The 17,603-nt window shown below is 40.1% G+C and overlaps 1 protein-coding gene across 1 annotated transcript in view; it reads right to left on the reverse strand.

Moving 5' to 3' along the window:
• Positions 1–6,227: 6,227 nt before the first annotated feature.
• The window catches only part of ibtk (inhibitor of Bruton agammaglobulinemia tyrosine kinase), a 115,034-nt gene continuing 103,658 nt past the window's right edge, over positions 6,228–17,603 (reverse strand). The window contains exons 27-28 of the mRNA XM_060849741.1: positions 9,570–9,702; positions 6,228–8,299 (exon numbers count right to left, since the gene is read on the reverse strand). Of these exons, the coding sequence (XP_060705724.1) occupies positions 8,174–8,299; positions 9,570–9,702 (259 nt within the window). The 3' untranslated portion in view covers positions 6,228–8,173. The remainder of the gene's footprint in view (positions 8,300–9,569; positions 9,703–17,603) is intronic.

Below are 17,603 nucleotides of genomic sequence, written 5' to 3' on the forward strand. Positions count from 1 at the left end.
AAAACATGTTGATGAAGGTATGCCAGTGGATGTGATGTACATGAATTTTAGCAAGGTGTTTGATAGTTCCCCATGGTAGGCTCATTCAGAAAGTAAGGAGGCATGGGATATACAGAGAAATCTAGCTGGCTGGATACAGAATTGGCTGGCCCATAGAAGACAGAGGGTGGTGGTAGATGGAAAGTATTTAGCCTGGAGTTCATTAACCAGTGGTATTCTACAGGTACCAGTTTTGGGACCTCTGCTGTTTGTGATATTTATAAATGACTTGGATGCGGAAGTGGAAGGATGGGTTAGTAAGTTTGCCAATGACACGAAGGTTGGTGGAGTTGTCTATTTTGTGGAGGTTGCAACAGGACATTAACAGGATGCAGAACTGGGCTGGTAAGTGGCAGATGGAGCTCAACCTGGAAATGTGTGAAGTCATTCACTTTGGAAAGTCAAATTTGAATGTAGAATACAGGGTTAATAACAAGTTTCTTGGCAGTGTGAAGAAACAGAGGGATCTTGGGGTCTATGTGCACAGATCCCTCAAAGTTGCCAACCAGATTGAGATGTTTGTTAAGACAGTGTACGATGTATTGGCTTTCATTAGCAGGGGGATTGAGTTTAAGAGCCACAAGGTTATCCTGCAGCTCTATTATTACACAGCGGCGAGGAGAGAAGGTGAAGTGAAGCGAAGGCTGCCGGGAAGGGTAAGTTTTCCCATTTTTTCCTGTCCGGGATCAGTGGAAGACACAGCGGAGGTGGAGACCAGGAGAGTGCTAGGAAGGCAAGGACTTCCCAAGATACTTCACGTGTAGTATCTCCCTCCTGCACCCCACCCCACACACACACACCCCCACACCCACACAGACACACACTTTCTTTATTGTCTTTTTCATATATTTAAGGCATTGTTTGGTTTTAGTTAGTTGATATAAAGTTTACAATGGCCTCTACCTCTTGCTTGATGTGGGAGCTCAGGAATGTGGTTGACATTCCTGACTCTTACACCTACAAGAGATGTGTCTAGATGTTTGACCATATGATGGCTCTGGCGCTGCAGATGGACTCACCGTGGAGCATCCGCGACACTGAGGAGGTCGTGGATAACATGTTTAGTGAGCTGGTTACACCGGAGGTTAGGATTGCTGAGGGAGACAGTGAATGGGTGACCAAAAGGCAGAAAAAGAGTAGGAAGGGCAGTGGTGGTGTCCCCTGCAGTCATCTCTCTCCAAAACAGATATACCGTTTTGGATACAGTTGGGGGAGATGGCACACCAGGGGAGAGCAGCAGTTGCCAAGATCATGGCAGCATGGTGGGCACTGCTGTTCAGAAGGGCGGGAAAAAGATTCATAGGGCCATAGTCATTGGAGATTCTATTGTAAGGGGAGTAGATAGGCGGTTTGTGGCTGAAAAACGGGATTCCTGGATGGTGTGTTGCCATCCAGGTATTCGGGTCAGGAACGTTACCAATCGGCTGCAGAGCATTCTGAAAGGGGAGAGTCAACAGCCAGTTATCGTGGTGCACATAGACACCAACGATAAGTAAAATAAAATGAAAGAAGAATTCAGGGAGCTAGGAGAGAAGTTAAAGAGGAGGACCTCAAAAGGTAGGGATCATGTGTTAGCCAGCATAGAAATGAAAAAAATAGGCAGGATGAATATGTGGCTTGAGGGATGATGTAGAAGGGAGGGGTTCAGATTTGTTGGACATTGGGACCAGTTCTGGGGAAGGTGGGACTATTACAAAACAGACAGTCTACATCTGAACCACACTGGAACCAATGTCCTTGAGGGAAGTGTTTACGACTGCTGTTGAGGAGGTTTTAAACTAATGTGGGGGTTGGGAACCAGAAGACAAGTAGACAGCAAGGTGGGAGCTGGAGACTGTAAGAATCATGAAGATAACATAAATAAGGGGGAAGAGTGGGAAGAGAGCAGATGAATGCAAAAGAACTGGTGGCCTGAAGTGCACCTACTTTAATGCAAGGAGCATATTGTGTAAGGCAGCTGAACTTAGAGCTTGGATTGTTGCCAGGGAGTCTGATGTTATTGCAATCACAGTCACTTGTTTGAAGGGAGGACATGATTGGCAACTAAATGTTCCAGGATATAGATGCTTCAGCCAGGACAGGGAGGGGTTTAAAAAAAAAAGTGGGGGGGGGCCTGCAGTTGCAATGCTGGTCAGGGATGATATCACGGCTGTGCTAAAGGAGGACAGTGCAGAGGGCTTGGGTAGTAGGACATATGGGGTGGAGCTGAGAATCAAGAAGGGTGTAGTTAGTGTTGGGGCTGTACTATAGGCCTCCCAACAGTGAGGAGCATGAGGTAGAAGAACAAATAGGTAAAGAGATTATGGAAAGATGTAGAGGCAATAGGGAGATTTTAATTTCCCCAACATTGAATCGGATACACTTACCATTTGAGGTCTGGATGGGGCAGAATCTGTAAGAAGCATCCAGGAGGGTTTTCTAGAGCAGTACGTCAATAGTCCGATGAGGGAAAGGGGCCATATTGGACCTGGTACTGGGGAATGAGCCAGGACAGGTGGTAGAAGTTGTGGTGGGGGATTTCTTTGGGAACAATGACCACAATTCTGTAAGTTTTAGAATACTCGTAGACAAAAGATGAGAGTGGTCCTAAGGGAAGAGTAAAAACTGGAGCAAGGTCAAATATATCATAGGAGGCTTTTAAAGGTAGGTTAAAAATAGTGTAAGATAGGCATGTCCTGTTGAAGGCAAGATTGGTAAACTGTGGATGACAAGAGAAATCGTACGACTAGCCAAGAGGAAAAGGGAAGCATACATAAGGTCCAGGCAGCTAAGAACAGAATGGGCCCTGGAGGATTATAAGAGTAGGACCAGTCTTAAACGAGGAATCAAGCAGGCTAAAAGGAGTCATGAAATCGCTTTAGCAAGCAGAATCCCAAAGCATTTTATTGTTATGTAAGAAGCAAGCGGATAACTAGAGAAAGAATTGGTCCACTAAAGGATAATGAAGGAAGGCTGTGTGTTGAATCTGAGAGAATGGGTGAGATTCTGAATGATTACTTTGCATCAGTGTTCACGGAGGAGAGTAACATGATGAATGTTGAGTTTAGATATAGAAGTTTGATTAGCCTGGATCACGTTGACATAAGGAGAGAAGTGTTGGGTAGGCTGGAGGTTAAGGTGGACAAATCCCCAGGACCGGATGGGATCTATCCCAGTTTGCTGAGGGAGGAGAGAGAGAGATAAATAGCTGGGGCCCTCACGGATATCTTTGTGGCATCCTTAAACAGAGGTGAGATGTCAGAGGACTGAAAGGTTGCTCATGTTGCTCCCCTGTACAGGAAGGATAATAAGGATATTCCAGGTAACTACAGACCAGTGAGCCTGACATCAGTGGTGGGAAAGTTGCTGGAGAAGGTACAGAGGGATAGGGTCTATTTATATAGAGAAAAGAATGGGCTTATCAGTGATAGGCAACATGGTTTTGTGAGGGGAGATCGTGCCTTACCAACTTAATGGAGTTCTTTGAGGAAGTGACCAAGTTGATAGACGAAGGAAGGGCTGTTGATGTCATATACATGGACTTTAGTAAGGTGTTTGATAAGGTCCCCCATGATAAACTAATGGAGAAAGTACAGTCACATGATGTGCAGGGTGTTCTAGCTAGGTGGAAAAAGAACTGGTTAAGCAACAGGAGACAGTAGTAGTTGAAGGGAGTTTCTAGAAATGGAGAAAGGTGACCAGTGGTGTTCCACAGGGGTCAGTGTTGGAGCCACTGTTGTTTACAATGTACATAAATGATCTGGAAGAGGGCACTGTTGATATGATCAGCAAGTTTGGAGATGACACAAAGATTGGTGGAGTAGCAGAAAGCATAACGGACTGTTAAAGAATACAGGAGAACATAGACTGGAGAATTGGGTGGAAAAGTGGCAGATGAAGTTCAATCCAGACAAATGTGAGGTGATGCATTTAGGAAAGTAATTCTAGAGCTAATTATACAATGAACAGAAGAGCCTTGGGAAAAGTTGATGAAGAGAGAGATCTGGGAGTGCGGGTCTATTGTACTCTGAAGGTTGCTGCACATGTTAAAATTGTACAAGGCATTGGTTCAGCCACATTTGGAATGTGGCGTACAGTTCTGGTCACCATATTACCAAAAGGACGCGGACGCTTCGGAGAGGATGCAAAAGTTTACAAAGATGTTACTTGGTATGGAAGGTTCTAGCTGTGACAAGACCTAGAGTAGGTTAGGATTGCTTTCATTAGAAAAAAAGGAGATGTGGGGGGGGGGGGGGGGGGGGGGGGGGGGGGGGAGGGAGGGGAAGGAGAGAGGGGAAGACCTGATTGAGATTTACAAAATCATGAAGGGTATAGACAGGGTAGATAGTGATAAGCATTTTCCCAAGGTGAAGGATTCAACAACGAGGGGTCACGCTTTCAAGGTGAGGGGTGAAAAGTTTAAGGGAGATACACGTGGAAAGTACTTTACACAGAGGGTGGTGGGTGTCTGGAACGCATTGCCAGCAGAGGTGGTAGAGGCAGGCATGGTAGATTCATTTAAGTAGTGTCTGGACAGATGCCTGAGTAGGTGGGAAGCAGAGGGATACAGATGCTTAGGAATTGGTGCCTGTTCATGGACTGTAAATTTTCTTTGTTCTATAGACCCTGGATTAGATCACACATGGAATATGGTGTTCAGTTCTGGTCACCTTATTAATGGAAGGGGTAATGTGGAAGCTTTAGGAGAGTGTGCAGAAGAGATTTACCAGGATGCTGTCTGGACTGGAGGGCAGGTCTTATGAAAAAAGGTTGGGGGAAGCTAGAGTGTTTCTCACTAGAGCGAAGAAGGATGAGAGGTGACTTTATAGAGGTGTACATGATGTTGAGAGGCAAAGATTAGAGTAAATAACCATTTTTCCAATGGCAGAAATGACAAGGGGGCATAATTTTAAGATAATTGGTGGAAGGTTTTGGGGAGACATCTGAGGTGGGTTCTTTACACAGAGTGGTGGGTGCATGGAAATCATTGCCAGCAGTGGTAGAAGAGTCAGATACATTAAAGACGATATTTAATCAATTCTTGGATTGGCCCATGGCAGATAGTATATGAAGGGTATGTAGGTTAGTCTGATATTAGGAGTAGGATAGAAGGCTGGCACACCATCAAGGGCCTAAGGGCCTGTATTATTCTATGTTCTATCACATTGTCTGGCCTGAATGGGACTCCAGACCCACAGCAGAGTAAGGCTAGCAGATTTCCTACCTTAAAGTGTATTTGTGAATGAAAGGTTTCTTCATGACAATTGATAGTGGTTACTTGGTCAGCATTAGGCCAAGTTATTCCAGGTTATTGAATTATTTCATGTCCCCAGAACATTAACCTGGGTTCTGGATTATTCATCAAGTGACAATACCGTTTTAGCACCATAACTGAAAGCACTAAATGATAGTAAATGGTGTAGCAAGTTGTCAGGACTATGTTGGACAAAGGCAAAAAAAAACTTCGCTAGCAGCCCCACATCCAGTAACAAATTAAATTCATCTGCATTTATTTTCAGTGCTTTATCATTCCTCTCCTAAAACTTTGAGGAATCACTTTTTATTAAGCCTTGGTTGCATCAATGGCTTGTTAAGGATGGAGGAAGAGCAACTTTGTTCGCAGTAAAAATGAATAAGTGACTTCCACACGCCTCTGAATAACTTCACTTCGCAGGCAATGAGAGTTTTTGATTTACTGTTGCTTTGTAAATGACGTAAAAATAACTACTGTAACTTAATCCATAGGTCATCTGTAGAACTGTTGTAAGCTACCAAAAATATTTAGAATGCACAGGGACGATCCTGGCAAAGTCTGGCTGAATATTTAAAAAGGTAGAAATCAAGAGTGTTGTACAAGACTGAAAATATGAAGACATGCTAAAATAAAGAACTTGAGATAAATTTTTAATGTAAATATTTGTAGAAATTCCACTGCACTTCTGCAAAAAGATTAATGTAGTTCTAAGTCTTTTTTTCATAAAAAGTTCATTCCTCAGTAGGGTCAGTATTAGCAGAAAAATCATCTGATCAATATGGTGAAAATCTTGTAAAGTAATAGCATTTAAATGCTTATTTCCTGTTGATGATAGACTTCATTGAAATATTGAAACTGAATGAGTTTTCCTGTTCAATTACATCTGTTAATAAAGCAGATGAAGGAGGGTTTATACAATATTGTAGTGAAATAAAATATCACACATTCATGTCAAATACACATTTATTGCTTTCATTTTTTCCAGCTTGCTACCAGTCATGGCTAAACTCCATGAACATGAAAATATTTTCTTTTAAACAACGAAGGATCATGTACACTGCATCTTAAGTATTACTTTTGTTTGCTCATTTCCCCAATTTATCTTTTACATGGTGACACTGCTTTCAAATTATTATATTTAACTTGCCAAGTTATCCATTAGAAGTAACAGACCTTTTACTTGCTCGGCCCAAAATCAGTCACCAGCTTTGCAAGGGTACAGAAAAGTCAACAGTTCCACACTCAGTTGTGCAAATGCATACAAATCATGCACGACCAACACTGCCCAATCACACAGCTACAATAAGGCCTTTCAAGCAAATGCACAAATATCATGCAGTTTCAAATAACGTACATAGCAAGCTAGGCACTACACCTAAAATAAAAATCTAGCAGTTTGCATTATGTTTAAATCGACTAGTGACACAGTACAAGTTCAAACCTTTAACTGTGCACTAGCAATAAAAGAATGCTTAAGAGGTTTCTCTCTGATTCATGCACAGAATTATTTTGGAACAGTTTTCTCCTCAGAAGTTTATTTTAGCACAACAAAACCAACAAACATTTGAGCTGCACTGAAACAATATCTCAACTTATGATAGTTAGCAGGGATGGATCCAATTGCAATCCAAGCCTGTTAAGTTTTTTTTTAAAAAAAGCAAAGCGACCACTACTTGCAGTATCACAATTGTTCAAGAGGGGACTTTCATTCCGAACTTACACACACTGTTTTCACCACTGCAAAGTATAAACAGCAACCATGCTGGTCATGTTAAGGTCTACCACCTAAGATTTGTCCACAGGCGAGACTACGAATTTACCTGGAGCCAGACCAAAAATGAAGGTGACAACTTTGGTGCTAGTGGCCACTGATTGGAGTTTAAACTAAATGTATTTTAGAAATAACAGAGGGAAAGAACAACCTGGTGTAGCCATTAGCCTTGGTTTAGCTGTATAAAGAAAGTACTGATTTTATGGAGATTACATGCTTCTGGATAATAAATTGAATCTTCCTCGTTATTTTTGACATTACTACAAGTCTACGAATGACAGTTTAAGTTAATATTTCATCTGGGTCATGAACTGCAGTACTCCAAAATCAGCAAACACTGCTAACCCTCAGTAGATGAAGAGTTTAAAAATGAGTCAACAATAGTGTCATTGTAAGACCATTAAATGACATTTCTTCCAGTGTGCCTTTAATGAGACTCCACTTAAGACAATCGTCAACTTGCTTCTAAAGCCACCACCACTGCTTGCATTTTAAATATCAAGATGGTTGATTTCTTTTCCTCTGTGAACAAGGTTCTGATCATCACATCATCTTGTGACAACCCCGCAAAATTTGTGAATTAAACTAATTTGTTCTCTATCTATTTAATCCATGCAATGTGTTGCAACTTGCACAAAACAAAAAAAAAATCACAAGTCTAAAGCGTAACAGATAAATACTCCTCTCCCTGGTACTTCAAAAAAAATGTAGTTGCTAGTTGAAGTAATTGTGATTTTAATAATACCTATAATTTTCTAACTGACCCCAATCAGGACTTCAGCTTCTGCTCCCCAAACATCTGTTCATTTTTCTTGGAAGAATTCTCTACTACCAATTTAGCATTGTTGCAACTGCAGTATACAATACTTTGAAAGTACATGTACGGAGAGAAAACAAAGTCAATATCTGATAGGGAATTAATATATATAAAATCCAAATTTAGTGTGCCAGTGAAAATGATATGTATTCTAGATAAATCTATGTTGTTAACAGCACACTCAAACAATAGTAGATCTAGAAAAAGGACCAATTATTTGTTCCTCTGATCTTGAAAGTTCAGCCTTTTCAGAGTAAACCCTGACCAACTTAATTTCAAAACATCGTTATTGTTGACTGTTGAGCTAAAACAATCAGTGTTTACTCCATATTGGGGTTGCTATGGGCCCTTGTGGTGATCGATCGATTATAATAAACTCCTCAGGATTGTTACTGGCTTGATAGTGGATTAGTAATTCCTGGATAGCACATTCCTCAATCTGAAAATAGAAGACAAAAATTATTTCATTTTGAAGTTAAGAAATTATATTACAAATTTGTTTTTAAACTCAGATAGAGAAAAACAAATGGGAACAACTATCTTTTCTACATTCTTCACTAAAATGTGTGTTACTCCAGTGGTTCACGGAATTAGGTGTAAAACGACGGTCTAATGGTACTACCATGAGACTACTAAACTAGAGACCCAGGAAACAGCAAAGGGTGGAATTTGAATTGGATAATAATTCTGAAATTAAGATAACCACAAGACTTGATGATGGTTTTCTCCAAAAATCATCAGATTTACTAATGTCCTTTAGACAAGGAAACTGCTATCCCCCAATCTAGTTTACATCTGACTCTAGACCCATTCCTGAAGAAGGGCTCTGGCCCGAAACGTCGAATTTCCTGTTCCTTGGATGCTGCCTGACCTGCTGTGCTTTAACCAGCAACACATTTTCAGCTCTGATCTCCAGCATCTGCAGACCTCACTTTTTACTCGAATATTTTATTAGTGGTCAATCTGGTTTCTTTTTTGGCTACATTTAACTTGAAAATACAAGCATTAAAAAGTACTTTTGATCTATGACAATTTAAAGGCACAGTATGTTCCTGCTGAGAATTATGGAAGGATGAGGAATGGACCAGATACATACAGGGCAAAAAAGTATAAGCATTTCTCACTGACAGAAGGGTGAAGAACCAAATTATCAGTGATTCACAAAAGGTGGCATAAGGAAGACCTTTGTAAAATGTAGAAAAGGTTAGATTTGGAATACATTGTCAATGGCACAGACACATTCAATTGTGGCTTCCGAACAGGATATATATGCATCTGGGAATACAAAGAAAGCCAGGCTATAGGGAGAGCGCAGTACAGCAGGACTGGTGAATGACCACGGTTTAAACCTGACAGACACAAGGGATAAGTAGTATTGTTCTACCCTCAACTATTGCATAAATCTGGATAACTCTGATTGCACAGGATCAGTGGGTTGAAAAGTCTCTTTTTGTGCTGTACTAATCTAAGTTTCAACATAGCCTTTGCCTCAAAATGTAAATTTAGACAAATCTAATCCTTGCACCAAGTTAGACAACGGTGCACGTTAATGAGGAACACTAACTAAAATCAAGTTAATGTGGCGGTTACCTGCGAAATTGTTTTTCCTGAATCTGAAGCATCACGACTTTGTAAGTCCCTAAATGAAGTTAATTCTCCAGGGAAAAAAAACTCAAACAGTTCACTGAATAGTTTACAACTAGTGTTACCTGAATCAAAGCCAATGGTTTCTCTCTGCTCTTCACAAGTGCAGCTTCTTGCTTACGCTCCTCCTCCACTATTGCAGCAAATGTGATTGGAGGTATTGCCGGTGGGCTTCCAGCAACTGTCATTAACCAAGGACTGTTGGGAATGAAAGAAAGATTTGTAGTTAACAGTGAAAGCAATTAATATACCCTCTCGGAATCAGCTACTTTGTGTTGACTTCATTAGTAGCTGGAAACCTTGGAATTAATTAATTTTCTGTCGCCCTGTTTTTAATGTTGCTAGTATTATAAAAATGGCTGTACATTAAAATTTGGTTTACTGCAGAAGAGCTACAAGTAATTAATTGATTCACAGAAGTTGACAATCTAGCTGAGCGAGGCCCCTTGGAGGAAGTGAGATCATAATACGACAAAATTCTTCATTAAAAAGAAGAGTGATAAGGCTTGAAACTAAAAAAAAAGTGAAAACCAGTATGGCATGAGGTACAAACTTGCTATGATAAATTAGGGAACATTACTTTAAAAGGGATGTCAGTGGATAGGTAATGGCATATATTTGACGAGTACTTGGAGGGACTGTAGCCTGTGCGTTCATTCCTGCCTGATACATAACTAACACGGGGAGGGTGGCCCAGCCATCACTAGCAAGGGAAATTAGGGGTAGTATTAGTTTCAAAGAGGCAGCACACAAACTGGCCTAAAAGAACAGCAAACCTGAGGATTGGGAGCAGTTTCAATTTTAGTAAAGGACAAAGGAATTAATTAAGACAGTGAAAATAGGCTGAGAGATGACTTGCGGGGAATAGAGAAACTGACTGGTAAAAGCTTCTATAGGTAGAATAAAGAGAAAAAAAATTAGTGAAGACAAATATAGGTTCCTTACTATCAGAAACAGGGGAAATTATACTGGGGAGCAAAGATGGCAGACGAATTACACATATTTTGGATTTACCTTCACAAAGGAGAACTCAAATAACATCTCCAAAAATCTTGGGGAATGCAGGATCAACAGAGAGGCAAGAACTGAAGAAACTGAAGTCAGTATTAGTAAGAAAATGATGTTGGTGAAATTGCTGAGATTAAAGTCTGACATCTACCAGACTAGACAGCCTGAGCCCAGATTACTTAAGGACATGATCAGAGAAACAGTAGCTGCATTGGTGGTCATCTTCCAAGAATCTATAGGTTCTGAGACAGTTCTATGGATTGGTGGGCAGTTAACATTACCCCATGATTTAAAAAAGAAAGTGGAGCAAAAAAAGAGAATTATAAATCCATCAGAAACCCAAAGAACTGTGGATATTGTAATTCAAAAACAAAAACAGTAATTGCTGGAAAAGTTCAGCAGATCTGGCAGCATCTGGCTTCAGAATTCCAGATCTGGTAATCTGACATTGGTAGTTGAGAAAATGCAATTCATTATAAAAGATGCAACAGCACAGCACTTAGAAAGCAGCAACTGGATTGAACAGAGACTGCGTGGATTTCACATTGGAAAATCATGCTTGACAAATCTATTCAAATTTTGAGGATGTAACTAGTAGAGTTTAAGGGGAGGGGGTCCAGTTGATGTGGTTTATTGGCCTTTCAGAAGTCATTTCATAAGATTAGCATGTAAAGTTATTATGCATGGGACTGGATTTAGACAGAACCACCACAGAATAGGAATAAACAAATAATCTTTGGAGTGGCAGCAAATGACAAGAGGGAAACTGAATGGATTAGTCATAGAGATGTACAACATGGAAACAGACCCTTCAATCCAATCCTTCCATGTCGACCACATATCCCATCTCAATCTAGTCCTACCTGCCAGCATCCGGCCCATATTCCTCCAAACCCTTCTTATTCATATAGTTTGCAAATCCCAGCTATTCACAACATAGAGGTATGACATTTAGTTTCCTCACCTGAATCATTAATCTAAGACTGAAAACAATACAAAGCTGGATGTTCGATGGGGGCGGCGGGGGGGTTGTGGGGAGGAATGCTTCCGTGTCAATTGGGCAGGTGGTGTCTGGGCGAATGCATGGTAAATTAAATATTATGTGGATAAAACGTGAGGTTTCTCTACAGGAAGGCAGATTATCTAAATGGCCACCGATTGAAAAGAGAGGCAATGCAATGAGACCTGGGTCCTCTTGTACACCAGTCACTGAAAAGCAGGCAATGAAAGCAGCAGATGGTATGTTGGCCTTCATACAGAGAGGATTTGAAAGCAGGAGCAGGATTTCTTGCTGCAATTGTAAGGAGCCTGGATGAGACCACACCTGGGAGTTGTGTGTGTGTAGCTTTGCTCTCCATATCTGAGAGATGATGCTCCGGCTAAGGATTCAATGCAATGAATGTTCACCAAACTGATTCCTGGAGATGGCAGGACTAACATATGACGACAGACTGGATCAGTTAGCGCTATATTCACTGGAGTTTAGAGGTATGAGGTGGTATATCATAGAAACCGATGAAGTTCTAACAGAACTAAACTAAATGTGAAATGGCTGTTCCAAAGACCAAGGAGTCCTGAACTAGCAGTCACAGTCTAAGGACATGGGGTAAGCTAATTCTAGGACTAAGAAGAAATTTCTTCACCCAGAGTGGTGAATCTGTGGAATTTTCTGCCACAAAGCAATTGAGGCAAAAAAAAAATGCTTAAGGAAGAGCTAGATCTAGTTCTTAGCTCTAAAGAGAACAAAGAAATGGGCGAAAATGGGAGCAGGGTACTCCATAGAATGATGAATCACGAATGCATCGAAGGTTCGAAGCTAGCTCAAAAAGGGTCAAATGGCTTAATCCTGTTCCTACTCTCCATGTTTTGATGACCATGTGGCTTGCAATTCCGGATGCCTGTTCTAGGATTTTTAAAGATTGAATTATGATTAGCCTGACGTTTGGACAATAGACCGACTAGTAACCTGCAGAAGAATAAAATTCTAAAATTTGTGGGAAGTCACAAAAATATGGGTCTGGTAAGAGGAAACAAAATGCATATATTCATATTTAACATGCCCACAACACAAAGTGATACTTAATCCTAAAAACATTTTTTTTTTGGCTTGCAGAAGGATTATTCGCTCTCAGTACATCCGATCAAAATGACTGGTCTCAAAACAAGGCATGGAATGTCAATCATACATTCTTTAATTTCTCAAGTAGTGAGATAGCTACTTGAAATGGAAGCATGTACAGAATTATGGACAGAAGGCAACAGAATGGCACCAAAAAGAGAGCTGCTTATTTGAAGAGCTGGCATAGTTACAATGGACCAAATGGCCTCCTTCTGTACTCTAACAATTCTGTAATGACATGTTGCAAAGCCATATTAAGTAAGCAAACCACACGAAAAGCAAAACTTTAATAGTCTGAGAAAATTCAAAACTATGAGAAACCTATCCAGTAAATACATTCATCTTTCATACTGTATTTTCTATAAAACATTATAACCACAAACACAAAATCACCTAAAGCGGTCAGTTCTGCAATAATGCAAAAACTCTTCAGAAAACAGGGGTGCATTACCAAAATCAAATTTAAGTCACACAATCCAAACTTTTATGCCTAAGTTCAGAACACGGGTTGTACAAAAAAAAAATTAAAGGCCTAAACAAACCGCTTGGCCTGTATTACAAAATATCTAGTGTACATTGGTCATGACCAAGACAAAAATAACATCTTGTAGAAATATTTCTTGCCACTGATGTGGTTACGCCACATCAACACTAAAAGTGAGCTATATTGAATTGATATTGGTAACACTAATTCCAACTGCTGTTTCTGCTGGCAACAATTCTGCTGACAAAGGCAGTTCAAAAGTTAGAGCAGAAAGACCTACAGCATAGGGATCACATGGCCTTTGCTACAAAATACAAGATAAACTGTTGTGCCCAATTAGATTAGATTACTTACACAGTGTGGAAACAGGCCCTTCAGCCCAACAAGTCCACACCGACCCGCCGAAGCGCAACCCACCTACATTTACCCCTTACCTAACACTACGGGCAATTTAGCATGGCCAATCCACCTGACCCGCACATCTTTGGACTGTGGGAGGAAACCGGAACACCCGGAGGAAACCCACGCAGACACGGAGAGAATGTGCAAACTCCACACAGTCAGTCGCCTGAGTCGGGAAATGAACCCGGGTCTCAGGCGCTGTGAGGCAGCAGTGCTAACCACTGTGCCACCGTGCCACCCACAATCTGCCACATTGAAAAGGAAGACACAAATATTTGTCTGATTTTAAAAAAATAAACAGTGGCCTCAATTCTGACCATACCATGCAGTAATTCTATGCTCCAATATAGGTGATTCAAAACTGTGGGTAGTGATAGATGAACATTACTTAAGGCAAGAACGGATGGGGCTGTGAAACAAAGGCTCAGATTTGACAGCCTCAGGATTTGCTAAGAGACCTTAGTAATTGTGTGATTTTCTAATTCAATATGCCTTACGGCTTTAATCATTGCCATCAACTAAGCTCGCTAAATGGTAGATGTTCAGTTGTTTTTGTGCTTCTATTCCTGCTGGTTGAAATCCCACTTTGCTTAACAATACATCCCTTTTGTATCCCATTTTCCATTTTGGAGTTACACCAAGTATAACACTTTAAAATAAGATCATGGCAGGAATACACTGTTTCAATTACCCCATTTATCCAGTCATTCTCTGCAGTAATTTTGAATTGATGGGTCCTATTCCCTATTCACAATCAAAACGTGCCCCAATTTGAAAAAATTCACTTTATCTTCAGTTTCAGTGGAACTTTAGCACCTTAAATCACGCAGTGATGAGACTTCTGCCAAGTCAGCAAATTACTATTTATATTCAACCATACTAAACTATATAATTTGCAGCTAATGAAATTTTAAACAACCACTAAATTGTGCAGTAGTTTAATAATCTGCAATACAATTTGAATGGCTACAGCAGCCATTTTACATTTACTTGCACAAAGCAACAAAAAATATATAATCCATGTTAGTAACAGGTAGAACTATAACATTATTCTCAATTGGTTATGAAGTTTGAATTAAAACTATGAATCAGCTTATTTAAAAACACAAAGTGCTGAAATATTTGATAAAGAAGGAAAAAGGAAAATAAATTAAACTAACCTTTCTGTAATGTATCTTCACTCTGACAAGGTACATAATAACCAACTTACAAGGGGAATGGCAAAGTTTTCGACAGGTATATAAATAGCAACACAGCAGTTAGGAGGAGTGGGGTCAATTAGAAACCAAACGAGGGATTTATATTTGGGGTGTAGGAGGGCACTGTTGAGGTGTTATTTTGCATCTGTCTTCAGAAGAGGATAATACTGCCCAGTCCATGGTGACAGGAGGTATCATTGCCACTCGAAGTGTTCAAAGTTAATCAGGAGTAGTCTTGGATGGATTGTTGGTACTTAAACTTGAAAAGACATCAGGTCTGAATGAGATGCATCCAAGGACTTGAGGAAATGAGGGCAGAAATCGCAAAGTCACAGGCCAGAATTGTTCACCTTCTTTGGAATCAAGGCAGATGCGAGAAGACTAGTGAATTACAACATTACAGCTTTGTTCAAGAAAGACTTCAAAGGATAATTCTAACAGGTACAGCCCAGTCAGTCAGTCAGTCACTTTGGTGGTGGGGAAGGTTCCAGAAACAAACGTTTATTTAGAATAATGGTCACATGGAAAAGCATGGAGTTGACTGGAGTGCGTCAGTCTGGATTTCAAAATGGGAAAAATTGTGTTTAATTAGCTTGAAGATTTTTGAACAGTTAACAGAAAAGCTCAAGGAGGGGCAACTCTGTTGGATGTGGTAAACATGGATTTTCAGAAGTCAGTTCCAAACAATAGATTTGAGGAAAGTTGTAGGTCATTGTATCCAACAGAAAGTAGTCAATTTTGTATCTGCTTTGCTAACTGATAAAGAACAGAGTAATGGTCAACAGATATTTTTGGGCCGGAGGTAGGTTTGTAATGGAGAATCAGGACCCTTGTTTTTCCTGACATATATTAAATGATCTGGATCTCGGTGTGCAGGCAACAACACCCAAATTTGTAGATAATGTAAACTTCTGAAGAATTGTAAACTGTGAAGAAGTGGATTTCAAAAAAGGAAGTTCCAGCTCTGAGGAAGGGTCACAACCCAAAACGTTAACTCAGATTTCTCTTCACAGATGCTGCCAGACACACTGAACTTTTCTAATAATTTCTGTTGTTTGATTCACAGTATCCGCAGTTTTTTCAGTTTGAACTTAAAAAAGGACACTGACAAGTTGGTGGAATGGATAAATCGGTGGGGGAAAATGAGGTTCAAATGCAGAGAAGTGTGAGGTAATGCACATTGGTTGGAACAACATTGAAAGGCAGTATAAAATATGGGGTACCATTCTAAAAAGGGTACAGGAGCAAAATGATCTGGCTGCATCGTGTGCACAGATTATTGAAGATAACAGGACAAGTACAGAGAACAATTAATAAAGCAAGCCGTGTCCTCAGATTTAATAGGGGCAGACTCCAAGAGTAAAAAGGTGATGCTGAATTTGTATAAGACATTTGTTAGACCTCAGCTGGAGTACTGCGCACGAGCTTTATAGGAAAGGCGGGATTAGATTGGAGAGTGCAGAAGTGATTTACAAAAACTGATCCAGGAATAAGAAACCTCCGTTATGAAGACATATTGAAGACGTAGTAGCTGTTTTCCTGAGACAAGGTGGCTGAAAGGAGATTTGTTAGAAACTTTCAAAAGCATGAGCAGGCTGGATAGTGAGAAACTGTTACAGCTTGTACAAATAAACAAGAAATGAGAGGAAGTTAGAGATGTGCAGGCAAAGCAAAAAGAGATGTCACTCCCCTCCTCCACCCCCAATAACCACCAATCCAAGATAGTTAGCCCAATTCAATGCTCCTCATTTAAATCTGTTAGGAGCAGCAACACATTCACATGCAGGAAACATTCCCTGCAAATAAAAGCAGTATGTTCAAGCCTTGTGCCTTTGTTAGCATTAGCCAGGTGCTTGAGAATCCTATTAATTCCCTAGCATTTTCTCCAAACATCTTTGACAACTTACATCATTTTCTTTTTTAGATTAGATTACTTACAGTGTGGAAACAGACCATTCGGCCCAACAAGTCCCCACCAACCCGCCGAAGCGTATACCACCCTGACCCATATTCCTACATTTACCCCTTCACCTAACACTACAGGCAATTTAGAATGGCCAATTCACCTAACCTGCACATTTTTGGATTGTGGGAGGAAACTGGAGCACCCAGAGGAAACCCATGCAGACACAGGGAGAATGTGTAAACTCCACAGAGAGTCACCTGAGGCAGGAATTGAACCCGGGTCTCTGGCGCTGTGAGGCAGCAGTGCTAACCACTATGCCACCCTTTATATAAAAATGTAATCTCCTGTAATATAAATTATTGCGATTACGCAAAATTTGGCATTCTTGTATTTATCCTGACTAACACAAGACCAAAAGCTTCAGTAACTGGTTTCTCTTCTCAGTAACATTCTAACTCTCTTCTCTCAAGGTACTGTTTAAACACAGACCTGAAATCTATCAAAAATTTAAAGTTTTCTCAGTCAACATTCGTAACTGACAGCAGGAAAAAAATGTACAAAATATTAATTAAATAATTTGAGTTGATATCAACTAGCTGAACTTAAATATTTACTCAAAAATAGTATCCTATGAAGAGTAAAGAGTTAACTGATGGGTTTCAAAGCTAAACTATAGAATGTCATATGGATGATGGCACATAAGCAACTTAATGCAAGTTTGAGACAAGGCTTAAAATTCGTTCTCACTGGAAAGCCAGTCACATGAGTTTTCCTTTAAAACAGAATGAACATCTCCTCATTATAACTAATGATCAAAAAGAGGGAAAGCATCTCTGTCACTTCAACACAACTCCAAATAATAACGAGATTGTTTTACCATCAAATAATCCAGCTGTATGTTTTGAATGGGTACAGAAAACAAATTCTGCTTACGTTAACTGTGGGTAAGCAGAGGGATAAAACAATTATTTTAAAAATGTT

The sequence above is a fragment of the Hemiscyllium ocellatum genome, chromosome 3 (genome assembly GCF_020745735.1).
Source record: "Hemiscyllium ocellatum isolate sHemOce1 chromosome 3, sHemOce1.pat.X.cur, whole genome shotgun sequence".
Lineage (NCBI taxonomy): Eukaryota > Metazoa > Chordata > Chondrichthyes > Orectolobiformes > Hemiscylliidae > Hemiscyllium > Hemiscyllium ocellatum.